Here is a 25,318-nt window from a genome sequence, read left to right as displayed (position 1 = left end):
TGTCTGGATGTTCTATCCATTAATGTAAGTGGGGTCTTAAAGTCCCCTACTAGTACTGTATTGCTGTCAATTTATCCCTTTAGGTCAGTTAATATTTGCTTTATTTATTTAGATGTGCTGCTCTTGGGTGTATAAATATTTACAAATGTTATATCTTCTTGTTGGGTTGATCCTTTTATCAATATGTAATGCTCTTCTTTGCCTTTTATTACAGTTTTTGTTTTAAAGTCTATTTTGCCCAATAAAAGTATAGCCACCCCAGATTTCTTTTTGCTTTCATTTGCAGGGACTGTCTTTTCCATCCCTTCACTTTCAGTTTGTGTCCTTCCATCTGAAGTGAGTCTCTTGTAGGCAAGCATGTAGATGAGTCTTGGTTTTTCATCTATTCCGCCACTCTGTCTTTTGATTGGAGAATTTAGTCTATTTACACTTAAAGTAATTATTGAGAGGTATACACTTATTGCTGTTTTGTTAATTGTTTTTTGTAGTTCCTCTCTGCTCTTTTTCTCTTTTTTCGCTTCCCTTGTGGTTTGATGACATTCTTCAGTGTTATATTTGGATTTCTTTCTCATTATCTTTTGTGTAGGTTTTTGCTATGTAGTTAATCACAAGGTTCACTATATGACAGCCTATATATATAACAGTCTATTTTAAGTTGATAGCAACTTAAGTGTATTCTAAAAACTCTGTATTTTTATTCCCTCCCCCTACGTTTTGTTTTTGATGTGATATTTTACATATTTCTATTTTGTATATCCCTTAATCAAATCTGGTGTAGTTAATGGTACTATTGGATTGGCCAAAAAGTTCATTCAGGTTCTTCTGAAAGATGTTGCAGAAAACTCCAAACGAACTTTTTGGCCAACCCAATACTTTTGTCTTTTAACCTTTATATTAGCTTTGTAAGTGGTTGGTCTAGCTTTACCTTTATATTGCCTTTATCAGTGACATTTTGACTTTCATGTGTTCTTGTTGCTAGCTAGGGGTTTTTCTTTTTCTCTTAAAGAAGTCCATTTAACATTCCTGTAAGGCTGGTTCAGTGGTGATAAATGCCTTTTGCTTGTTTGAAAACTCTTTTTATCTTTCCTTCAATTGTTTTCTTTTTTTAAAATTCATTTCAGTTGACATAGGACTATTCAAATGTTCTTTCCTTTGTATTTATTTATTTTTAATTTATTTTATTTATTTTTTGGCTGCATTGGGTCTTTGTTGCTGTACGTGGGCTTTCTCTAGTTGCGGCGAGTGGGGGCTACTCTTCATTGCGGTGCGCAGGCTTCTCATTGTGGTGGCTTCTCTTGTCACGGAGCATGGGCTCTAGGCACGCAAGCTTCAGTAGTTGTGGTGTGCGGGCTCAGTAGTTGTGGCTTGTGGGCTCTAGAGTGCAGGTGCAGTAGCTGCAACACATGTTGCTCCGCGGCATGTGGGATCTTCCTGGACCAGTCTCAACCACTGTGCCACCAGGGAAGCCCAGTCTCCTTCAATTCTGATTAACCTTGCTGGGTAGAGTATTCTTGGTCGGAAGTTTTTCCTTTTAGCACTTTGAATGTATTGCGCCACTCCCTTCTGGCCTGCAGCTTCTGTTGAAAAATCAGCTGATAGTCTTATGGGGGTTCCATTGTGCATAACAAGTTGTTTTTTTCTTGCTGCTTTTAAGATTCTCTCTTTATCTGTAACTTTTATCATTTTAGTTATAGTGTGTCTTGGTGTGTGTCTCTTTGGGTTCATTGTATTTGGAACTCTCTGGGCTGTGGGAGAGTCCCATGGGACTGTAATTGTAAACTGTGCTGACCTCCAGACCAGGAGATCTGGAGGTGCTCCCCAGGCAACAGTTACAAAAATCATGACTTCAGATGAGTGTATAAGCCCCTTGGAAGGTACCAGAGAGCTGTGGTGAGGCTAAGAGAGGGTGCAAGGGTTATGCCTCCCTGCCTACATTCCAAGTGCGCCTCTGTAGTCTCTAGGTGTGTGGCAAATCTAAGCCCGTCCCTCAAGTTGAAGCCCTAGGACAAGTAAATGGGCCCTTTTGTGCAGGTGGGCTGGGGGTGTGTTCCAGTCTGTTGTCTGTGCAGTGCCCTGGGTGTGGTAGCCTGCCCAGAACCGTCTTTCTGATTGTTTCAGTCCTGTGGGGCCTCAGGACTCTTGCCCTCCCGGGCCAGGGGATCAAGGGATAGCCCCCGTGTGGACCACGTTCATCTGCTGGCTTTTGCAAGGCTGCAGGAGAGAGGGTTGAGTATGGGACACACCTGCAGCTTTAGTGATGCAGGTGAAGAGCCCTGGGGCGGGGCACTCTTGTGAGTTCAGTGAGACTGTGCGCCCACCTCCACTAGCAAGGTATAGGTAGAGTGAACAAAGGGGAAAATGGTGCTTCGTTCCCGAAGAAAGTCCCACCTGTCTCTGCCCCTCCAGCAGAAGCTTTAAGATTAGCAAATGGGGGGTGTCCCTGGTGGCGCAGTGGTTGGGAGTCTGTCTGCCGATGCAGGGGACACGGGTTCGTGCCCCGGTCCGGGAAGATCCCACATGCCGCGGAGCGGCTGTGCCCGTGAGCCATGGCCACTGAGCCTGCGCGTCCGGAGCCTGTGCTCCGCAACAGGAGAGGCCACAGCAGTGAGAGGCCCGCGTATCGCAAAAAAAAAAAAAAAAAAAAAAAAATTAGCAAACGGGTCTCCTTCACATGCAGTCCAGGCACTACTTAAACTGCTGCCTCTGCGCTGGGTCCTAGGACCAGTGAGACCCTCAGTAGGAGTCTCTCAGATCCCTACACTCCCCAGGTCCCTGGGACATAAGCTCCCCTTGGTTTCCAAAGCCAGACAGTTTGGGGGCCTCGTTTCCATTCATCTACTGATGGACATTTAGGTTACTTCCATGTCTTCTTGGCTATTGTAAATAGTGGTGCTATGAACATTGGGGTTGCATGTATCTTTTCGAATTATAATTTTTGTCTCTTCCAGATATATATGCCAAGGGTAGGACTGCTGGATCATGTGGTAACTCTAGTTTTAGGTTAAGGAACCTCCATAGTGACTCTAGCAATTTACATTCCCTTGCTTACCTGTATTTAATATTTGAATTATTTGAATTATATTATTATTATTATTATAATATTTGAATATTTGAATTTGAATTATTTAATATTTGAATTTTTGATGCAGTTAAAAAAAAGTCTTAAGAAAGCAGACAACCTAAGACCTCTATTTAAATGCATCAGTTTGACAGGGCCATGAAGATCCACAATACATTTAGGCACTTTTCATTTAAATAGATTTGATTTTAACAAATATTTGTTTTCCACCCTCATGAATAACATTTTGATTAAAGGTGGAACAAACACACTCATGGGGAAAAAAGCTTAACTCACTAATTAGGAAGTATACTGAGGATTACAGGTTTGAATTTGTGTGCCCAAAGAGTGATGATGTCTTATTGCCCTGATGGGAGGTGGAAAACCAAACAAAGCACACCAGCCTCTGGCCTCAAAACACCCGCCTTGTGCAGAGAGCGCTGGAACTCTGCAGGGTCAAACAGGAGGCAGAGGGCTTTGTCAGGTCACTTACAAAGGTGATGCATCTCGGGAAGCAAAGAAGCCCTAAGCCCAAGGCCTCACAGTTTTTGAAGAGCTCAGTTCATTGGCCCCATGGTGACTACAACACTGTTTAGCAAATAGAAGAGAAATATTCCAGATGATTTGATACCAGATTAGGTGATGGAGGCATGAACAGTATTCTAGAAGATTACTGAATCAGGAGTTTTCACTGAAAATTGCTAAATCTGTAAGTACTGGTCATTTCACTCAGCTAATTACACTAACTGGACATCCAGAAGACCATTTCCTGGAAGAACATTAGATTCATTAGGAAGAAGCATCAAAACAAGCTACCAAGAATGACATGTCAGAATTGGTAAATTAACACAAACGAATGAGGCATCGGAGGCTTCCTGTAAAGACAGCACACTGTGAGCAGAGCTGATAGACAGTTCTGCTCCTCCTGGAAACTCTGGGGTTCAGGAAATACGTTGCTGGACTTGCAGAGCAGCTCCCCAAAAGGTGTCCCTGCTGGTCTGGATCCACGTTAACTGACGTTCTTAAAATGCTGAATCTAATAAAGTTCGAACAAAGGTCAGCTTATCACAGGATCCAAAAATGATAGTTTACATCTAATAACTTAGGCAGTACTGATGTCAGCTACATCAGAAGTGATACCAGGCACATTTGATTTGGTGAAAGACAGCTTAGGCTAGATGAAAGTCTGTTCTTTGTATTGGGATCCTGAGTTGAAAATGTCACTTGAGGGTTTTGCAAAATATGACAAGTGTAGAATATAAACCTCCTGAGAAACGTTCTGTGAAATTAAAAGATTGCACTGAGCTTTTTAAAAGAGAAAAGCTAGGTGCTTAAGATCCCTAGTATCGTCCAGATTGTTAAGCCACTAAAATGGGATTTATGGTCCCAGCATCCGGTACTTGTTGCAGCTCAGGTGACTTTCTTATAGTAGATATCTGAGACACAAGTTGGATACTTCGTTTGCTTTTCCTATCAATGACTTGGTTATACTGGAATTCCTAATTAATCCAAATGCAAGTCTGTTCCCTTAGAAATTGATTGCTGTTTCTAGCCTACATGGAGGGGTCGAAGGGGGGCACTCACTGTATGGCTTTTCCAAGAAGAAAATATATTGGAAAATGGTATTATTTTGATGACTGTGGTGTCAACTGTGTGTGAAGGCCAAATTGTGTTGAAAGCAGTCTATGTACTCTTCTGCCAGAGAGAAGCAACTTTCAGTGGAACTGGCTTTTCCCCTCCACAAGCATCCCATTTAGAAAGTGCTGAGATAGCGATGATGACAGTGTTACAGGGAATGAGTATGCGCACCAACTAATGAAAGTGCTTGAAGCCGTAAGGAGGGTGTCGTGCTTGTGTCTGTTGAAGCGATGTACTTACCCACCAGTCACACAGACATGTGAGATCGGGAGCTTCGAGATAACCAAATACAGATCCTTCATCCAGTTTTAACATGTGCAGAATTTGAAGTGAGACACGGTGAAAGCTTTAATAGAACTGTCTCTCAATCCACTTATAGTCTTGAATTATGAATTACACATATATTGGAATGTAAAAATGTTACATTTATAAAAGCTCAAGTATCTCATTTTAAAAGGTTGAAAGTACATTTTTAAAGGTGGTATACACTCAGTGTTTACTGTTTTTCCTTATGCACTGTATCTTACATTTCTGATAGGAGTAGATAGCAGCATGAGTGTTTTCCAGTGAGCGCCAAGACTCCACTGTCCCGTGTCCAGTCCGGATGCTGGTGCTTTCTGTGTGCAGGGACTGGAGAGAGGTTGGCTGGCCTTTCTGGCTCCTTGTCACTGTTGGCACTTGACCTGGCTCCTTTCTGGACACTCACCCACCCCTTGAATTAATTGTTCCTCTCTGTGCTCTCATGATATTTGTGTGTATTGGTTCTTCTGTTAGGGCATCTTCTTAGAGTGACTCGTGTACACATTTCTGTTTGATACGCTGAGCTCTTTGAGGATAGGGACCCAGTATCCGCTAGACATCCCAGCAGCTATTACTTGGGAAACCATTTCTATCGTGACTGCCCCACGTACCATCCAGGGTTTGTAATTTTCCTCCTATTCAGTTTGAGTGGATTCTCACATTTGTTTTGGGTAAAGTTGGAAAAAAACGACTCAATAACTTTGTTAAATTAAAAAAAAAAAAAAAAAAAAAAGGACCCAACAGAAAAAACAAAAGAAACCACCCCAAACAGCCTCCCACCTTCCAAACCCCAGGAACCTGCTTCCCAAGTAGGAAGGAGGGTAGATTAATCAAGGCTTTGGTGCCATCTTGTGGACATTTGTTGGATCACAACAGAATTTTGCCTTTGATTTATTCTCAGTGAATGGCTATTAAGTTTCAACCTTTTAAAAATGAGGATCCTTCATCTGCAATCCCTTTTATAATCTTGGTAACAGCTTTACTGATCTGTAATCCACACACCATACATTTCAAAGTGTACAGTCTAATGTTTTTTAGTATATCCCGTTACACAACCACTACTGCAATTTTAGAACATTTTCACACCAAAAAGCAAGCCTGTGCCCCTTAGCTCTTGTCCCCCAATCCACACATTTCCCGCCCCTGCTTCCTGTCTGCAGATACGCCTATTCTGGATTTTTCATACCGTATGAAGTCATGCCGTACGTGCCCTTTTGTGTCTTACTGCTTTCTCTTAGTATGTCTTCAGGTCTTGCCCGTCGTGTGGCATGTCGGTGCTTACTCTTTTTATTACAGCCGAAGTGATACCCCGGTGGGCATCCCCCAATTTATTCATTCATCACTTGATGAACATTTGGGTTTGTTTTCACTTTTTTGGCTCTTTGGAACTGCTGTGACCATTTGTGTACAGGTTCTGAGTGGATATGTTTTCATTTCCCTTTGATATATACCTAGGAGTGGAATTTCTAGGTAAAAATGGCAACTTTTTGACGATCCGCAAGACTTTTCCAAAATGGCTATACCATTTTATATTCCCACCAGCAGTGTGTGAGGGTTCTGATGTAATTGTATTTTTGTATATTTCAAGAACACTCGTAATGGTAACATGCTGCTTTCAGTTAAGCTTTTTCTAATTTTTGTTAGAAGTTATGTAAGTATAGCAGTATGTGCTAATTACTGGAAAAAAATACCCTCAGTTTAAAGCAATTACTTGTTAATTCACCATCCAGAAATCTACGTGTATTTATTTCTAGAATTCCATGTGTGCATGTATATACTTATATTTAGTTTGACAAAATGGGATTTTACCACACATACACTTTTCTAGGTCAGTATCAGCAATGTCCTGTGAACCTGTGTACCATTACAACATCTATAGACATCTGGGAAAAGGCGTTACTGGTGTGTGATGTTTTCTTGAAGTACACAGGGTTCACAGACCCTGGGAAGACCCTGCGGCCATCAGGCTGGGGGCTCCTAGCTTCACCTTTAGTTTTCTTACCTTAAAAGCTAAATTACTCTGTCAGTTTTGGTTAAGACACAATTTCCTCAATTTAATTTTTAAAAATTTTTATTTTTTTTTTAAAAAGCACTCACTGAAAATGACCGAGACAGCCAGTCACCATTGAAGAATCCTCTGTTGTCGACGTCAAGACCCCTGGTTTTTGGCAAGTCCAATGGTACATACTTTTCATTATCTTCCGTCTGGCACACCACTGCAATGGTTAAGGGCAATGGATTTCACACGGCTCTTCTTAGAAGCAGACTAATCTATTCCCTCCTGGGAGTTAACTCCCTGGGAGTTAACACTGAGACCACTGCTTTCAGAGGCCAGAAACCTTCCAAACTGCCTTCAACGCCACCACCACTTTATTCTCTTCATCTTTCAGGGCTCCTCTTGTAGCAAGAGGTAACTCGGCTACTATCATCTATTTGTGGCCACTTTCTGTAAAACAAGACTTCTGGTCTCTGCTTTTCAGTTTGTATATACGGCATTTGCTTAGTGGAATTCCTCATCCCCTCACCATTCCTTTCTACCTAGTTTCCTTTTGCTTTCATGGAATTTACTTAGACTAAAGTATGTATTGTGTTTCCTTTGTCTCAAGGTGATACAGTTGATTATCAGAAACAGCTGAAGCAGATGATTAAAGATTTAGCCAAAGAGAAAGACAAAACTGAGAAGGAGTTGCCCAAAATGAGCCAGGTATGGACTGTATTCTGTGCAGAGGATTCACCATTGTGCCGAGTGACCGGTTCAGACGTAGGCTTTTAAATTCAGCTGCACCCCCTCCCCCGTTACCTCCAGAGCTATAATCAAAGAAAGACCTTATAACTTCTGGGAGCTGAACACTGTGATGTTTAAATGGGGAACATTTAAACTGTGATCCATTCAGCTGTCCAGACACCCAGAGCTCTTCAGGAGGCTGCCACACACTTCATTCTTTGAAGAGTTTTTATTTTTAATAAGAGAATTAAAAAAAAATTTGGCTGCACGTGGAATCTGGTTCCCTGACCAGGGATCGAACCTGGGCCCCCTGCATTGGGAGCGTAGAGTCTCTTCAGGGACCTCCTGCACTGGACCGCCAGGGGAGTCCCTGAAGTTTTTATATCAAATTCATTTACCAGGTTGTGATGCAGATTTATGCCCTAGAGCGATGGAAGCTATTTGGGGGGACGTGTATCAGCATTCTTCATGTGATAGTGTACTCTTTCTGGTTTCCTGAAAATCACTGACTGCATATTATACTGTCCTGATAAGGCTTCAAGCTGAAAACGTCCCTTTATTATAGGACTCAAACCCCTTTAGCAGGGTTATTTTGTTTTGTTTTTTTCCCACAAAACAAAGAAGTGTTGCTCAACTCTGTTGAGTTGCTTTCAAATATTCTACTCTTTGGATATAAAGTCAGTTAAATCTCAGTGTTGTCAGTCATACCTCAGTTAACAATCATGGATGTTTCTCCCAGGTCATTAAACACTAAATTAGTAGCTCAACCTTTTTCCTATTCCTGGAGTAATTGGGCAGCTAAGTTCCACCTGCGGTACCTCTATAACACAACATAAAGATTCTGTTTGGGCAGGAGTATGTGCGTAGCTTGACAAAGCATCAGGCATCACTGTTCTACTTCATGGCCTTTAGTTGCTGCTTGGCATTCCCAGCAGATTACCAAATCATAATCTCATTCAGTCTTAATATTCAGGCCGTTTCCAACCTTTTGCTATAATAAACCCTAGCCTAAACATCCTTATAAACAAATCTCTGTGCACAGCTTTTGAATACATTAGTTGTCTTGCTGGGTTAAAGGGTCTAACACTTCTGTATAGACAGCACAAGTCTACATGTGTGCTGAAATCCCCTGGACTATTAACGGTGTGTCTTCAGTATGATGGAAGGGCAGAGAATACCTCTTATTTTCTGCTTCAAAAAGTACCATGTGGTTTTTTTTCCAAAGAACTAGGTATTAAGTTTGAAAAAAGCCCACGATATGCTTCTATTCTTGTTACGCTACTACATGCAGACTTGTTTTTTCTCAATTCCAGAGAGAATTTATCCAGTTCTGTAAAACACTGTACAGTATGTTCCATGAAGATCCAGAAGAAAATGATTTGTATCAAGCCATCGCCACGGTAACCACTTTGCTGCTGCAGATCGGGGAAGTGGGGCAGCGGGGCAGCAGCTCTGGAAGCTGCTCCCAGGAAGCAGGGGAGGAGCCGCAGGCTCTGGTTCCTTCTCCTGAGCAGGACTCGGTGTTTGCCGACACCCACAATGGGAAGAGCCCCCGAGAGTCCCAGGCATTTCCTGAAGCCGCACAAGGGGACTGGACTGTCTCCCTTGAACATATTTTAGCTTCACTTCTGACTGAACAGTCACTAGTCAACTTTTTTGAAAAGCCACTGGACATTAAATCCAAACTTGAAAATGCCAAGATCAATCAGTACAGCCTCAAAACGTGTGAAATGAACCGCCAGTCACAGCCTGAACTCAAGCTGAGCAGCCCGTAGCAGGACAGCGGGTGGCAGAGACCAGTCTCCATACCAAAGCACAGGCCAGGTTTGTGGGCTGTCAGCCCATAAGTCTAGGTTTGTCTAGTTCATCGTGAGTACACTTTACAAGCTGGGCATCTGGATAAGCAACCTGACAGCCACAGCTGTGGCGGGGGGGTGGGGGTGGGGAACTGATGCAACCCTCCAGCGTTTCTGTCTATCCTTTAAGAGAATTCAGTTGGACACTGTCATTGCTAGAGAGTGTCTCACATCAGTTCCCTTGATGCTATGACTTGCAACTTCACTGTTACCAGATTTGCTGTAAAGGGCACTTCTGCTGTGATGCTAGTATTTTGTTCTCAGATGGAATATAAGAAAGTCAAATGTATGATACTAACCCAGAGAGGAGAAAAGCCCAAGCACTCATCCTTCACTTCACATGGGCGGGATTGAGAATCAAGTTCACTTTCAAGATTTAAGAGCCACTATCTGTGCAATTGTATTTGGCTTTTTTGCACTAATTTCGTTTCAATGCTGGTAATTGAAACCATTTTAATATATTTGTTGTATTCACTTTGTGTCCTTCCAAAAAATGTGTACAAACCACGCTTTCAATGTTGGCCTCCAGGTTTTTTTAATAAGAAATTTTTGTATTGACTTGGTCTGTTTATATCTTTACTTATTTCAGTGTCTGAGGTCTGGACTGTGCCAGTGAATGGATAACCTGGAGATTCCTCTGCCCCACCGTGTTCCCGGCGGATAGTACACTACACTGCAGGTAGCCCCCAACCCCACTACTGTCATCACCAGGGCTTCGAAAGGGGACCTCTTTCTGGCATTTTATTCGTATCAGTGGTACAAGCACTGATGAAATATGATCCCTGCAACACCCTGCTTTCAGGCCGAATTTAGCAACCTTTTAAGAAAGGTTACCCCTGAGCTTTTAACTCCACTTAAACCAGGACTAAAAACACCTCACGGGGCCACCACAAGTAAGTGAGCTAAAAAGGAACTGTACATACTTCATTAAATCTAAGATATCCAAAGTGCACCATTTTAGCATGTTAAAAGTGGCAATTAAGTTCTACATGCCAGTGCCTGGAAAAATGTTATCTTAGAATTCACAAAACACACCTGTAAAAGCATTATCATCATACCCCCAATGTCCCAACCACCTGAACAGCCATTACCAAGCCAGGGATGCATTTCAAAAGCACCTTAGAACACCTGCCTAGGCCCTGTGCAAATATTCAGAAACTCCAGGGAATGGGGAGAAGGGGCCCAGGCACAGTAGTTAGGAAACACTCTCCAAATGCTCCTGTAACTGGGAACTGCTTTCAAACAGACAAGCCTATTTTACCTGCAACTAGAAAAGGAAAATCAAGATGCGAAGGCAGCTCTGTAACTTTATTGGATAATCAGCAGTTAGTTCTCATCCACATTAACTGTCTGTAGATCTGCAAAAGAAGACAGCCCGTCACCTTCCACACCCACACACCCCGTCCCATATTTTCACACCCCAAGAACCTTTTCTTCAAGGGTTTAGGTAAATGTTACTATTCCACGTGCCCTTTCACAACCCAGAAAACAGACCTATTCTGTATCCTTTTGCATTTTCCCACACCATGACACAATTTAAAAAAGGTTTACCGATTATGCCTGTAACATATCCCTACTGGAAGGATGCCAGGGATATAGGTGCACAGTATTTGAACAAATGAATTCAGGTTATAAAAAGGCTGAGGGCTTAAACAGCCTTGTGGGATGAAGTAGAACTTACTTTTGAAAGTGGTGACAGGTACGTAGGTAACCAACGTATAGAGCTTGTTTGGTGAATCTTCATCTTCGTTCCGTTTTCTGGACAACCGCACACGGATACGGTATGGGACATTCCTGAAAAATAAGAGAACGCTGGTGTCAGGACGTACTAGTGTCAGTAGGCAGCCACCACTGCCACGCTGGGGCAGCACTGACCCTGCAGGCTATACCGAGCACGTGCAACTGTTGAAGGTTCAGCTCCCCGCCTCCCACACAACTCCTCCTCGGGGCTCGGCCAACCTCTCAGCAGCATCGCAGGCGACTGCATCCCCACCTTTTCTTGATCCAAGGACAGAAGGTGTCCTGAAACTTCTCTCGGCTCATGCCATACCACTCCTCCCCTATCTCAAGGGAGCTCACAGGCACCAATGCCAGCCTCCTGCAGGGCTGAATCTCAGGTCCCTGTCACCGCATGGGACTCCAATGTTAAGACACCCCCGCCCCCCCCCCCCCACTCATCTTACACATCACCTAGTCCCTGCCAGCTCCACGCCCCGTGGCCGGTCCCACTTCCACCGTCCTCCACAGCAAAACCAGCCCCCTGCTTATAAGCAGGTCTTAACCTCGGCACTACTGATACTTGGGCTGGATACTCGCTTTTGCGTGTATTTGGATGGCCTGCCTTGTGCGCAGTACAATGTTTGGCCCGTGACCACCCCCCACTACTGACAACCAAAACACCCCCGTCCCCCAGGAACTCTGCTCCAGCGGCTTCCCAGTATACGTCCAGACAGAAATTCAAACTCTGTGCCACCACCTACAAGATCTGTCGCCTGCCTAACTCTCCATCCCCACTGTTCTCAAGCCGTACAACCTGCTCCACCTTCACCAACCTCTGTCCCCAAGTCACTGAAGTTGGTTCTCGCTTCGCGTGATGCTCTTACCTGACCCTCACACTGCTGGCTCCTACGTCATTTGGGTCTCAGGTCAAAGGGCTTCCCTGCAGATACTACCCCACTCTCTGAGTCAGTTATTTTCTTTATACCTCCATGTGCATTAGCCAGTGGAATTGTGAAAGTTCATCTTACAACACAGACAACTTGAGTACCTTATTCCTTTGGCCCAGACAGCTTTGTTGAGCCTGGTGTCAATGCGTACATCCGGGGTTCCCATCTCCTTCATGGCAAATTTCCGTATTTCTTTGAGTGCCCGAGGGGCACGCTTCTTGAAACCCCTGAGATTCAACCATAAGTAAATAAATCAATTAAGTACAAAATTAAATGAAATACACGACATACCATGTCCTATTTTCATAAAGCAAATCTAAACTAAACCTTGAACAGGGCAGGAACAATTCTTTTCTCCACCACTATGTAATGCCCAGCAACTACTATAATACTTGGGACACAGAAGACACACAATCTACTTTCAGTCACATAGAACAAGGACTCTGTATACGATCCTTAAGAGATGCTAATATACACACTGGCCAACCCTTTCCTGATAAAACAAAAACACCCCCAAGGTCTAATACCATCTGCCAGGGAGAGTATAATCTAAGAATGATGTTAGAATATGCTTGAACATAAAGAACACAGAAGTAAATACCGTGTCCTCGGGTCACAACATTATTAAATTATTTGCCACATCTTAAGACATGGGATTTAACGGTTCATTATTAACTTGGTCTATGCTTAAAGAGCAGGGGCCTGAAATGTACCAATTCCCTCTCAAGAAACACGATGAGGGCAACAGTTAATGCTCCGGATCTCTCGGCATGTGTTAGGCACCATTAACCTGTTGTTTAGATGAGGATACGTAAATTCCTTTGAATTTCATGCTTTCAGTTAAATACAAAACGTGAAAAAGCCAAAGTTTACTACCGGCTGAAATGGTCAAGCATTTGGATAAGCAAAGGTTATTCCAAGGGGGGCAGAGACCGAAGCTTAAAGGCTGTCCTCCCCCGCCCCAGGACTGTGACTGTCACAGGAGCCATGTCAATTACCATGTCCCCCTTGCTCCCTTTGCTCTACCCCTCACCAGCCTCCTTGAATCCATCAAGCAAGGTCGCTTCGTTCACTTAAATATTTAACCACCTAGAAATAAAAGGCACTAGAGATAACAGCAGTAGGTTTAACAGACAAAAGCCTGTTTCCCACGTAGCTTTCGTAGTTGACACATGGAGTATGTCAGATGGTATCAAGCGCCACAGAGAAAAACAGACCAGGGAAAAGAGGGAGCATTAGGGAAGGAAGGGGGCTGCAGGTTTCAAGTAAGATGGCCACTGAGACACTGAAGTCCAGACCCAAAGATGATAAGGGCAACTATTTATCTACCTAATAGAAAAAGCATTACGGCAGGGAAAAAAGGTAAAACTAAACCCAAACTGTGAGCTTGAATCAGGTACTTGCCTGCTTTGATTAGGAAAGAAAGTGGCCAACCCATGTGGAATCATAGCAAGAACTTTGGCTTCTCATCTGAGTTAAGATGGGAAGCCAGTGGGGGCCTTGAGAACAGCCCGGGTGTCTGGGGCTGGAAGAGGGAGCCAGGAGCTGGAGCCGCTAACTGCAACCATCAAGAGAGCACTGGTGGGACCAGTGCGATCAGCCTGGGGAAGGCCAAGCCAAGAAGACACACTCACTTGCCGCGAAGGCCACAGGGAAATGGGAAGGTCGGGGGTGGAGATGGACGCTAGGAGTTTGGTGTGGGGCCATGTAAAATTTTTGAGATACCCATTTAAACACCCAAGTATACAGGTTAACAGCAGCTGGATACGCGAGACCCTAAAGCTAGCCGCTGTTACCAAGCATAGGTAGAGAGGGGCTGAGCCCTGGACTCAACGCTAAGAGGACGGGCTGTGAGTAACAACAGACTAGACTGGGGAGGGGCAGCAGCTGCGGAAGCACGAAAACCACCACTGTGGGATCTTTGGAAGTAAAGCGAAGAATGAGTTGCTGCCCATCAAGTATGACCGAAGGTTTTAGTTCCGTGAGGTCTTCACTTAGGGCTCTTGTGACAAAGCACAGAATGCCTGGAAAACCTGCCCACCCACAATGCCTCACACCCACTCTTCTAATGTCCGCTAACTGTGTGGCCTTTAAAACACCACCCCTTTCACCTTGTGACTTACTTTCCACCTGCAACTTTTCACCGTTTTGTATCTGGATGCTTGTCTAACTTCCCCTACTAAGTAAACTAGGAAGGCAGGCTCTCTGGTTCCCTGTTGAATACACAGAGCCCAAGACACAGTAAGTGCCTAATATGCTCCCCAAACGAATATACGCACGCCCCTCAAATTAAGGGGTGAGGGGAAGAGAACGTGGTTACCAGCAGCATCTATGCACAAAAAAGGCACGGGACTTTTGCCCCAAAAGCCTCGAGACCCCACGTACACAACACTCCTTGGCTCGCACACGGTCAACGCCTGGCCGGAAACGCCAGGCCCAACGCGGACGCTGCTGCACACTGAGCTCCCTCACAAAACGGGCTGTCCAGATACGAGACTGCCCGAGCAAGCGCAGGCAATTCTGCTCCACGGACTGGTGCCCGAATACAGTATTCTGCAGTGCAACACATGCTATCAAAAATACCCCAAGTAACAGTATTCAAGAAGAGGTCTGGTCTCCATCATCACTAGTAAGCACCATGTGCAGAAAAAACGGGAAGCCTCGCTAAGCTTGAGAACAGGGAACAACCAAACCCCAGGGACGAAAACCAAGAACCAGCACGTTCCAAATCGTTCCCAACATGCTCGCACCTAACTAATCCACAACCTCCAGGTGTCGCCGGCACAAACACTGCCCTATAACCCCACCAATGCGCTCTTTTCTGGTCCCTCCAGCAGCTGCACTGGCGGCATTACAGCTTTACCGATGTTACTACGCAACTGTGGAGGTCAGCGAACTAAAGGAAGCCCATCGGAGTGTTCGTATTCTGGGCCGGGCACAGCTTTAGCTAACTGGTTACCTTTACTAAGGCCTAGACACATCGAAAAAGCTTGCTTCCCCTCATATACACATCCTTCATCCTTCAGGCCTGCCAAGGTGTAACTGCGAAACAGAGTGAAATGATTTTATCGTTACCGTATTTCTCCAAGTTGGCTCTCCCAGAAACCTAATCTGTCTAGGTATTAACCTCTGAGCATTACGCTTTAACCCCTGTAAGCCTTAAACAGGGTCCACGGAATACAGACGAGCTTTTGAAGAAATGCGTAATTTCTAGACCACACAGCATCCAGACGACTAGACTGACCCCAGGGACAACCAGACCGCCATCTCGGGAGCCCCCATCAGCAAGGCATAGACGACCGCAGGGGTACTCACACTCCGTGGATGCGCTTGTGAATGTTGATGGTGTATTCTCTGGTCACCACCTCGTTGATGGCGGACCGGCCCTTCTTCTTCTCGCCGCCCTTCTTTGCGGGAGCCATCTAAGCCCAGGCAACAAGGAGGCTCAGAGCGAGTGGGACAAACCCAAGCCAAGTCCTCCCTCCCAGCCCGGCCTCACGCAGCCGCCCTCGGAGCGGGTCCGGCGAGGCCCCTGAAGCCCCAGGTCTGGACAAAGCCAAGCCGGCCACCCCGCGCAGCCCAAGCATCCGCGCCCCTTAGGTGCCCCCGCCCCGGAAACCCCTGCGGCCCGGGTTCCCCTAAGGTTGGCCACTCTCTCTCCCAGTCTCCGGGAGCCCTTAAATGCAGGGCAGATTCCCGTGCCGTCGGAACGCGGGGCCCCGTGCCGGGTCAAGAGAGAGCCCGCTGTCCTAGTCGACACAATCCGGGGCGAGGATGCCGCCGGATTCCTGCAGCCGGCACCGAGCGCACATACTCACCTTGCTCGTCCGGGGTTAGAAAGGAAGACCGGGAGGGATTGTGGGAGAAGGAAAGCAGGGTCGCAAATACAACTTCCGGGTCACCTGGAGGCGGGTGGAGGGGGCGGGTGAGAGGAGGGAAGAGGCGAGGCTGTGACGTAAGCAGCGCGCGCCGGGAGGGGAAATCTAGAGGGCCTCGGGCGCGGGACCCGGAGCGTCGCGCTCTCCGCGCCTGCTTCCTGCCGCGCGACCCCGCCTCCTGCGCGCGAACGAGTGTGGGAGGGACTTGCGCCTCCGGTCTTACTCTTGAGAGGAAACCGGACCTTGGTCCCCAGGTGGAGGAGGGCGTGGCGGGGAGGAAAGTCGCTCTTCTGTTATTCCCACTCGCTCAGTGATTCGGCCAGCGGTGTCTGACCCTGTGTTCCCGGCTGGAGGCCCGGAGATGACTGACGCGGCTGCCGCCCTGGAGGGGCTCCGGTCGGGCAGAGCGGGCTCGCGAGAAGGGCGTCCTCGCTGCCCAGACCGGGGAGCCTCTCGGGGTTGGGTGGGGGGCCGCGATCAGCCGCAGTGGGACCTGGGCTAGGGGCGAGGAGGGGGGTAGAGCAGAGGCCTGCACAAGAAGTGTTTCGAAATCAAAATTGCCAGTTTGTAACTGACTATATGAAGTGTCAATTTAGGAGACTGTTAGTAGTTGACAAAATCACCTTAGAAAGGGAGAGTAAAATACTATACAAGCTATTACATTGGAGAAATCAATATGATTTCATGACCTTAAAGAAATACCTGTTTTTCGCTCTATCACAACAAAATGGCCCAATAATAGCAATAGAAGCAGCACTTTTATCCAACACCTGATGTAAGATACGTACCTTGAGAATGAAAAGGGAGGAACCTGACGCCAGGAGGTCGGGTGTGAGTTGACAGACTAAGTCCCGCGTCCCCAGGCCAAACCCACGGGTTCACAACTCTGGACCTTCAGTCTGCCGATCAGAAATTGCGTTCTCTTTTGGAGGGGGCGAGGGCATGATAAGATCCTTAAACCTAGGGAGGTGTAAAAACTTTACTGGGTGAGTTATTGAAACCCTAGAACGGTATGTTAAAACTGGAGCGCTGAGAAGGTGTGAGAATGAGCATGTTGTAAAATACAGACGCGTTAAATCTGTGATATTCACCTTTTGCAACCAGTTTAGATGTAAAGATATATATATATATATAGTTATATTTTGTGGATCCTTTTAGAACTTTTAAGAAAGCTTCTGTATCAGACTTGAGATTTTAATTCTTACAAGGGTTATTTGTAATCTCTTTTCATAATTGGGGAAATTTTGGGGGTGAATTCCTAAATATTGACTCATTTGTTGTTTAAGTAGCATGTGATTAATAAGGGAAATGTTGACTATTTAATGGTTAAAAGAACGCTAATCGATAAATTTATAAGATTAGTCAGTTGCACATTAAATGACTTACAGTTAGTGGTGACTATCTTTCCACGTACAAAATCCCCTCTGACAGAAAGGAATTTACCAGCATGGAGGATAAAGTTTTTCAGTTTATGTCGATGGGTCGTGGCTCCACTGAAAGAGGTGGGGACTTCGGGAGGGGCAGATGGTTTTAAAGGAAGTTGAGTCACATACTGAATTAAATTCAGGACCTTTTAAGTGTGTATAAAGTGGTAACCCAATATTGGAGTATATATTTTAAGGCCTGTATTATTTCAGTGAATGTGCTGATGGGTTACCCTGCTTCTCCCATAACTGGACATTGGCTGGTTAGGGAATAATCCTAAAGGAAATTTTTTTTTCTTTCTGATGAGCTTTTTTCACCTGGAAAAATAAAGCTGCTTCACCGATACCATAAGGCTGTATATTTCAGCTATGTCGTCAACCACGTTATGCATACAGAAGTATGCTGTCGTTTGTACTATCGCACATAGGCATTGAATGAAATTCATACGTCTGTGTCCAAAAAGCCACATATGTCATGTCTCTGGAGGATCCAAATTAGTTATTTGTCTAGGTTATTAAGGGATGGCTTTAAAACCTTCAGGCTTCACATAAAGTGAAGAGAGAAACTGAAGCAATTTTCTACCCAACACCCACATTTTACCAGATAATTTTGGCAACAGTCCAACATGTCATGACTTAGAATGATCTCATAGTTGATCAGTTCACCGTGTTGCCTGTATAAACAAAAATTTTAAATTAATTTAATGGACGTTAGTTGCCATTAGAGACAGAAGATACTACATTTTAACTGAGTTAGTTTAAAATATTCTAAAACTTGGTGTATTCCAGAGTTCACATTTCAGTCACTTCTCAAGAGCCAAGACGTTATAGTTTTCCAAATAGAAAGGTCATGGCTTTTCTCGAAACAGAACCGGATTGCAAAACAGTCTTTTAATGAGCAAAATTAAATGAATCAAAAGCTAAGGGATTAAACTTCCCCTGATGTTATGTGGGTTTAAAGAATTATTACCCAATAAGAGTTTTCTGAGTTTATCCAGACTCTGAACATGTGTAAGGTTTAAGCAATACTAAATTAAATTAGTAGCGTGACGTACTCCACCCTTTTCTAATGGCTTCCAGCTAGAAAATCCTAGGAAAACAAATATGCTGTTTCCATTAAAAAAGTTGTTCTACTTAGAAGTGCAGATTCTGACAGCCAATTAAAATACAAATTCTTTTACAGAAAAATCAGATCTGTAAACCTTTGAATTTACAAAACAGTTAAATTACAAAATAGGTAATCCAGTGTCACAGAGACTTTTTGTTTTAAAACGAGGGTTCCTTTGAAGAGTAAATGATCCTAATATACGCAAAATATTTAGACTTACCTGTTTTCAGGAATATTGCAGTTGTGTGAATAATAAAACTCCTTTTGATGTATTTACCTGGCAGCCTCTGATGCCACTGAAAACTGATCCTGGCCAGAGAACGGAGAGGAGTTTCCCCTGTTTTGCAGGGAAGCAGGTAGAAGCACAGAACTCCAGTGATGGAGCAAGGAAAGGAACTCAGTTCTCTCGGGCCAATGCTTGTAGAAAGGGCTCTGCTGAGCACGGCCATGTCAGTGATTCTCAATCACGGTGTGCCAGGGCACCCTCATTCCAGCGTGCTGAAGCCTCATGGGGAAGGGGGGAATTGTCTGCTATTGCTGTATCTCCCCCGTCCACATGACGTGGGCACACATCTCCCACACAGACACACAAACCCTGTGCAAGTGCTAGCAGGCAGATCCCATACAACTCCAGCCCAGGTGAGTTTAACTATGGGCTATGCCTGCTTTGGTGGATGACAGCTTGGCCACCTCCGTGGATTACCTGTGTCTCTAAGGTGGAGATGTTTCCAGGAGCTTTTTCTGGTTTTGTCACTTTGTTTTGCTGTCGTTTCTACAGTGAACTGTTGTTTCCTTCTGGCACAATCTCTCAATGAAGATCAGGGTCCCGACAGGCTGAAGCGCATGTTGAAGTCAAAGATCCTAAGGTCATCACCCGGCTTACTTGTTGCTGGTTCCCGCCTTTTCCGTATCTTTGATTATCCTTAAAAACATCTTGAAATTAAAAAAAAAAAGTTTATTGATGAAAAGATGTATGCGTGCATCTAGAAAAAGGGACAGAAACTGCCTCCGAAGGAAATCATACAAATCTGTTAATTTATTACAAAATGTCCACTCACAGAAATACACAAGAAAACTTTTATCCTCTTATATTTGGGAAAGGAACTGGTGTCTCAGATACAAAATAATTTACACATAATCCATACAATTTTATTTTATATAGAAATAGGTCCTTATTACAACAGCTGTACAATTCACTACACATCATCTTATAATTACATAAAATCTTTTCTTTAGAAACATCTCAACATAACAAAACATACAAAAAAAGCAAAGTGCATTTTGAAAAGGAAAATCCACTCCTCGGTCTTATCAGGAAAGATATGTAGAAAGATGCAGCATTCTCACTCCAAGGGCCAGCACGTGATGGGGCTTCCTGGGGACCTGCCGCTCCACGGACCCGTCTGGCTGGTAAAACCTTCCCAGTCCTCAAGTCCTCAACGAGAATTCCAGAACGTCAGCTACGGGATTGTGCTTTGCTTTGAGTCCGCCTTCGTGGTTGTAATCGCCGAAGTAAATAGGAAACAGTCCAGTGTTATATTCGGGGGCAAAAAAAACACCCCAAACCAAACCAATCCAAACCAAACCCCACCGGAACGGTGTGGGGTGAAAAGCCTTATTCCATTAGGGTCAGGCCGGAGGGTGTGGCGCTACAGCCCGGTGACTGACCACCAGCTTTGCCATCTGATTGGTGGGCTGTTTTTGTTACTGGGGTCTCCAAATGAAGTCATGAGAGGAGACAGTATTTTTAAGAAAGGAAGGTGCCTAAGTTATCTCCTTGTGCAGCTGTGCAAATTAAAACAGAAGCAATCATCTAGAAATAACGAAAAAAATCATCTCTTTATTCTCTCTCTTCAACAAATCCCTGACCCGGTGCTTCTCCAACGCAGAGGAAAGAGAGTCAAGAGAGCGCAGGCCAATGAGCACGTGCGCACGGGCGGCAGCGGTGGGAGTGACCGGCGCGCTCCAGGGGCGGGGGCAGGATGCAGCGAGATGAGCCGTCACTAAGGTGAACTAAGTGATGCACTCCCGTGGGGACCGCGGTCCCTTCCAGGTATGGCTGTAGACTATGGCCGTAAAGTGCAGGGACAGGGAAACACGGCCAGTGTCCCTGCCCACTTCCACGGGCCGGCCGCTGTGCTCAGACGTTGTCACCATTCAGGAGCTCTGAAACGGATGCGGTGCGCACGAAAGCCGGGGTGTCCTTTAAACTCTTCTCCCCAACTCCCTGGCCATCCCCCCCCTCGACCGTCCATTGGTTAAAGCTGATGAGACCCAACTGAGGCGCCAGGGCACTACCGGGGTAGCTGCTGGAGGCCTGAGGACTCAGACAGGCTGCTGAGCCTTCGGGGAGGGCGCGAGGGTGCGGGAGGAGGGTAGCCCAGGGTCCCTGGCTGCTGCGAGTAGGTGGAGAGGCGGAGCGAGTCCTGCTGGTCACTGTGCAAAGAGGTTGGTGCCTGCACCTGGAAAGAAAGGAAATGGCTCTTTCTGCACTTCAGGGACTCCTCCCCTGAACGGCTGGGGCGGTGATGTGGTCAGAATAAAGACCCTCCTCCCGGCCGGGGCCTGGGGGAGCGCCAGGCCGGGAGAGACGAAGCCGAGGCTCTGCCAGAAGGGTGCGAATTCTGAAGCCCAGCTCCCTGCCAGCGCTAGGGCTTCCTCCTGGCCCAGCGGCCGGGCCTAGGCGGCCGGGGCACGGTTTCCTGAGCACGTGCTCCACGTCGCCTGTGCGTTTTGGGATGATGGAACCTGAGACCACACACACATAATGGATGGGGCAGCATCCGCGCCTGCGTGCCGTCTGCCTACTTTTCACCGGTGGCCCCTGATTCCAGAACTACTTCCAAGTACTATGACTGGCCGGTATCCACCAGGAAGCACCCTAATTTACAGCTCAGAACCTTCAACTGGTCAAACGTTAACTCTGGATCCTTCCATCTCACCTCCCACGGTCCCCATCCATGAAACCTCCTCTGCCAGGCAATCCGGTCTGCCCTGTTCCCCACGCCACCCAGGCATGGCTGCTCCCCCACCCTGGCTCAGGCTGCCTCACCTGATGCAACACTGTCCCCTTCGCCCCCACTCAGCCGTCCCCGTCCCTTCTCCACCAGGGCCTCTCCCCGCACCACCCCCCCTTTTTTTGGCCAAGCCGGCAGCATGTCATGCGGGGATCTTAGTTCCCCGAGCAGGGACTGAACCTGTGCCCCGGGCAGTGGCAGCGCGGAATCGTAACCACTGGACCGCCAGGCCACCTAGCCACAGCGCTCCACCCACACAGACCCAGGCCTGGGCGCCCTCTGCGATGTCCCCTGTCTCCCTGCGCTCAAGGCCCCTGAGCGCCCTTTGTACCCTGAGCCCTGCCAACGCGTCTGTCACTCCCGATGAAGGAATATATGGGCGGCCTCTAACTCGCCGCCAGACGCTCCCTGCCTTCTCACAGCCCATCGTTTCCCAGCCCAGATCCCTCGGGGGTCCTGCGGGCTGACGGGACAGGCAAAGCTGACATCTTGAGTTGACTCCCACTAGGCCTGGAGTCAGGGAGATCTGAACACTATACCACAGTTGAGCAGCTCTGGAATTCAATTACATTCTAGACCTCAAGGAAGACTCTGCACCGCAGTCACCTTGCTCAGCCCCCTCTGGCTTTGAAGGGGCCCAAGCCGGGGGTGGGGTGCGGTTAGGGGCTGGAGACTCCACATGACAGGGTCGGGCTGGGGCAGGAAGGGGCACCCGGGCAGGTGCGGGAGGGAAGGCCAGAGCCCCAGCAGACACTTCTGTCCCATCTGAGCCCCCAGCCACTTGCTCTCCCCTCCTTCCTTCCAGTGTACGTGGCACTTGCTGGAAGTAAGAAGTGACCACAAGGAAACATGCCCCCCATCTTCCTGGACAGCCCCAATTCCATGCAACGTCATCTCATTCATTTAAAGGAAGTTTGATGAATCTTTAAACATGATTTAATTTTATATTTGTATGAGACTGCAATATAAACACACTAACAAGTCCAACACACATAGCAATCAGTGTCTGATTTTTGCTCTAAAAACTCCAGACACCATAATAAAAATTACTTTAAAAAAAAAGGACCTTTTTAGCACATAACCACATGAGGCATAAGAGCTGCTTCTAAATTTCTCACACTGTATATACGTAGACTTTACCAACTTTGAGCATTATAAACTTTAGAAACTACGAAGATTCAACTATGAATCTGTCTGGGGCTTATTTTGACACTGAGGACCAGAGCCCTACGGAAAGCCCGGGAGGGAGGGCCTGTCAGGCCTGGGCTGGGGGCTCGGCCCTGTCTCCCCCGCCCAGGTGCAGCCCAGCCCCACCTGCAGGAAGCACGGAGGCTGCTGCTGGGTCTGCGCGGGCTTCAGGGGCGACGGCTGGGAGGTGGGGAAGTGGGGGTGGAGCCCCATCAACAGGACAGGGGTCGAGGCGCTGCTGGTGGTGGTGTGCACGTCTGGGTTTGGACACGCGGCCTGGCTCTGTGGATACCTGTTTGGTGACACGTAAGAAAGACCTTTAAAAAAAAAAGCTATTGACATGACACCTAGAACATGGGCAACAAGAGGAAAAAGAGACAGACTGCACTTCATCACAAAGACCTGTGTGCGTCGCCCTATCCATGCAGGGAAAAGGCTGCTGGAAAATCCTTTGCAAATCATATATCTAACAAGAGATTGACATCCAGGCTATAAATACAATTCCTACAACTCAGCCATCACAACAAATGCAAACAACCTGATTAAAAAATGGGCAAAGGGCAGGAACAGACATCGCCGTAAAGAAAAGCTACAAATGGCCAATAAGCACGTGAAGAGATGTTCAATACCATTCGTCATTAGGGAAATGGAAATCAAAACCACAATGAGACACCACTTCACACCCATTACAATGCTATTATGAGAAAAACCAGAACGTAACAGTGTTGGCAAGGATGTGGAGAAATTGGAACCCTTGTGCACTGTTGGTGGGAGTGTAAAATGGTACAGCTGCTGTGCAAAACAGTACGAAGTTTCCTCAACAAGTTAAACTTAGCATTACCATCTGATCCAGCAATTCCACTTCTGGGTGTATGCCCCCCAAAAGTGAAAGTAGGGACTAAAACAGATATGTGTACATGCATGATCATAGCAGCATTTTTTACAATAACCAAAAAGTGGAAGCAACCCAAGTGTCTGTCGATGGATGACGGATAAACAAAACGTGGTCTATACAGACAGGGGACTATTACTCAGCCTTAGAAAGGAAGGAAATTCTGTCACATGCTACGACATGGGTGAGCCTTGAGGACGTTATGCTGAGTGAAATAAGCCCATCACAAAATACGAATACTGTACGATTCCACTTAGATGAGGTACCTAGAGGAGACAAATTCATAGAGACAGAAGGCAGAAAGGCGGGTGCCAGGTGCTGGGGGAAGAGCGAATAGGGAATTAGGGTTTAATGGGGACAGAGCTTCAGTTGGAGATGATGAAAAAGTTCTTAAGATGCACAACATCTTAAGATGGTTGCACAACAATGTGCATGTACTTAATGCCACTGAACTTACACTCAGAAATAGATAAAATGGGAAATTTCATGTTATGAAGAATATATATATATATATATATATTTTTTAAAGAAAGAGTAGTTAATGAAAATGGTCCAATAACAAGGGGAAGGCTGTTTGGGAAAGCTCTGGAGGGGCCCAGACCAAGAACAGATATTTAAAGACACTACAGAGAAGTCCATTTAGCATTATATTTTTAGAAATGTTATATCGCTGTATGGGTCATTTAGTAACAGGCATTGGGGATTCCAAAATTCCCCTGAAGGGGCCTCTGTGTGTGGCAGGCAGACCCTGACCCGCCCTAGAAGATGGAGTGTTAGGTCATGTCTGGAAGAGAAGGTGGGGAAGGTGGGGACGGTATAAATAATTGGGTTGACCGAAAATGGCAGCTTTCCTCTAGAGTTCCCAGAGGAAAGAATATCCAGTTTTGCCTAGTTCACTGCATTTTAAGCATCTCTGGACAGCGACGTTTTTGTTTCCACTTATTTGGATCACTTGGAGAGGTCAGAAACCAAACCCAACATTCCCCACACCCCCTGCCTGATTGAGAGCATCATCAGAGAATCTGAAGGTGGTTTCCCCGCAGTGCCCAGCCCCTGCCCGCCTCTACCATCATAGGGGTTTCACGGATGTAGGTACAGGCCCCAACCCTCAGAATACGCAGTAACCACCCGATGTTACTATTATTACTGGCTTAAGGAGGACACAGGAGGAAGGAAGCAGAGGGGACGGCCCCAGGGGATGGCTGCAAGGCCCCCGCATGGGGGTGCGGCAGGCCTCACCAGCTAGCACTGTCCCCGTGAACTTCTGACACAAATTAAACCAGTGTTGTATACGACAATGGTGTCTGCTTCATCTCCAAGGGCTAGAAACTATTTTCCAGTAGCTTTTCAAGTATTCCCTCTGTCTTCAGTAACCTCTGTCCCTAATAATTCAACGGCAAAGCAAAGCTGCTTCTTCGGGTCCCGAGGGTTGCAAGCAAAGAGCCCGGGGGAGAAGAGAGAGAGAGAGAGAGAAGCATGCGTGTCTGGGAGGGCAGGAGAGTCCCACATCTGCAGGGGGTTCCAGCCCCCGGCACGGCAACGGAACCACAGAGCAGGCGAGCTGGGTG

At 46.3% G+C, this 25,318-nt stretch overlaps 3 protein-coding genes across 5 annotated transcripts in view; 1 reads left to right on the top strand and 2 right to left on the bottom strand.

The window, feature by feature from the left end:
- Positions 1–10,724, top strand: part of TBC1D8 (TBC1 domain family member 8) — a 122,237-nt gene extending 111,513 nt beyond the window's left edge. Inside the window, exons 18-21 of one of the 2 annotated variants that reach the window (XM_082672028.1) lie at positions 7,087–7,176; positions 7,603–7,700; positions 9,035–9,545; positions 10,167–10,724. In XM_082672028.1, coding sequence (XP_082528154.1) covers positions 7,087–7,176; positions 7,603–7,700; positions 9,035–9,496 — 650 coding nt within the window. In that variant the 3' untranslated portion in view covers positions 9,497–9,545; positions 10,167–10,724. Of the gene's footprint in view, positions 1–7,086; positions 7,177–7,602; positions 7,701–9,034; positions 10,101–10,166 lie in introns of those variants that run through there. The other variant, XM_082672027.1, reaches the window with a different exon arrangement.
- A 140-nt stretch (positions 10,725–10,864) lies between these two features.
- On the bottom strand, positions 10,865–16,113 carry RPL31 (ribosomal protein L31). The gene is made up of 5 exons (XM_082672029.1): positions 16,062–16,113; positions 15,559–15,665; positions 12,345–12,470; positions 11,259–11,371; positions 10,865–10,935 (listed from the first exon to the last, which is right to left on the bottom strand). The coding sequence occupies exons 2-5, from the start codon at positions 15,663–15,665 to the stop codon at positions 10,904–10,906; spliced, it is 378 nt and encodes a 125-aa protein (XP_082528155.1). The 5' UTR covers positions 16,062–16,113; the 3' UTR covers positions 10,865–10,903.
- Positions 16,114–20,832: 4,719 nt separating this feature from the next.
- NPAS2 (neuronal PAS domain protein 2) overlaps positions 20,833–25,318 on the bottom strand; it is a 179,959-nt gene continuing 175,473 nt past the window's right edge. Inside the window, exons 20-21 of one of the 2 annotated variants that reach the window (XM_082672900.1) lie at positions 22,985–23,150; positions 20,833–21,109 (exon numbers count right to left, since the gene is read on the bottom strand). In XM_082672900.1, the coding sequence (XP_082529026.1) occupies positions 20,948–21,109; positions 22,985–23,150 (328 nt within the window). In that variant the 3' untranslated portion in view covers positions 20,833–20,947. Of the gene's footprint in view, positions 21,116–22,984; positions 23,151–25,318 lie in introns of both variants that reach the window. The other variant, XM_082672899.1, reaches the window with a different exon arrangement.

The sequence above is a fragment of the Grampus griseus genome, assembly GCF_964374135.1.
Source record: "Grampus griseus genome assembly, chromosome: 15".
In the NCBI taxonomy this organism is placed as follows: domain Eukaryota; kingdom Metazoa; phylum Chordata; class Mammalia; order Artiodactyla; family Delphinidae; genus Grampus; species Grampus griseus.
The sequence above is the reverse complement of the archived record's forward strand: the minus strand, read 5'-3'. Positions and strand labels throughout refer to the sequence as shown.

What these genes read in the sequence shown, in the direction of transcription:
- RPL31 (XM_082672029.1), bottom strand. Translation starts at nt 15,665, where the DNA reads ATGGCTCCCGCAAAGAAGGGCGGCGAGAAGAAGAAGGGCCGGTCCGCC. An exon ending in GTCTGGGCCAAAGGAATAAG is followed by an intron (nt 11,372 to 12,344) that starts GTACTCAAGTTG and finishes CTTATTTTTCAG; the next exon opens with GAATGTCCCATACCGTATCC. An exon ending in ACCTGTCACCACTTTCAAAA is followed by an intron (nt 10,936 to 11,258) that starts GTAAGTTCTACT and finishes CTTCTTTTGCAG; the next exon opens with ATCTACAGACAGTTAATGTG.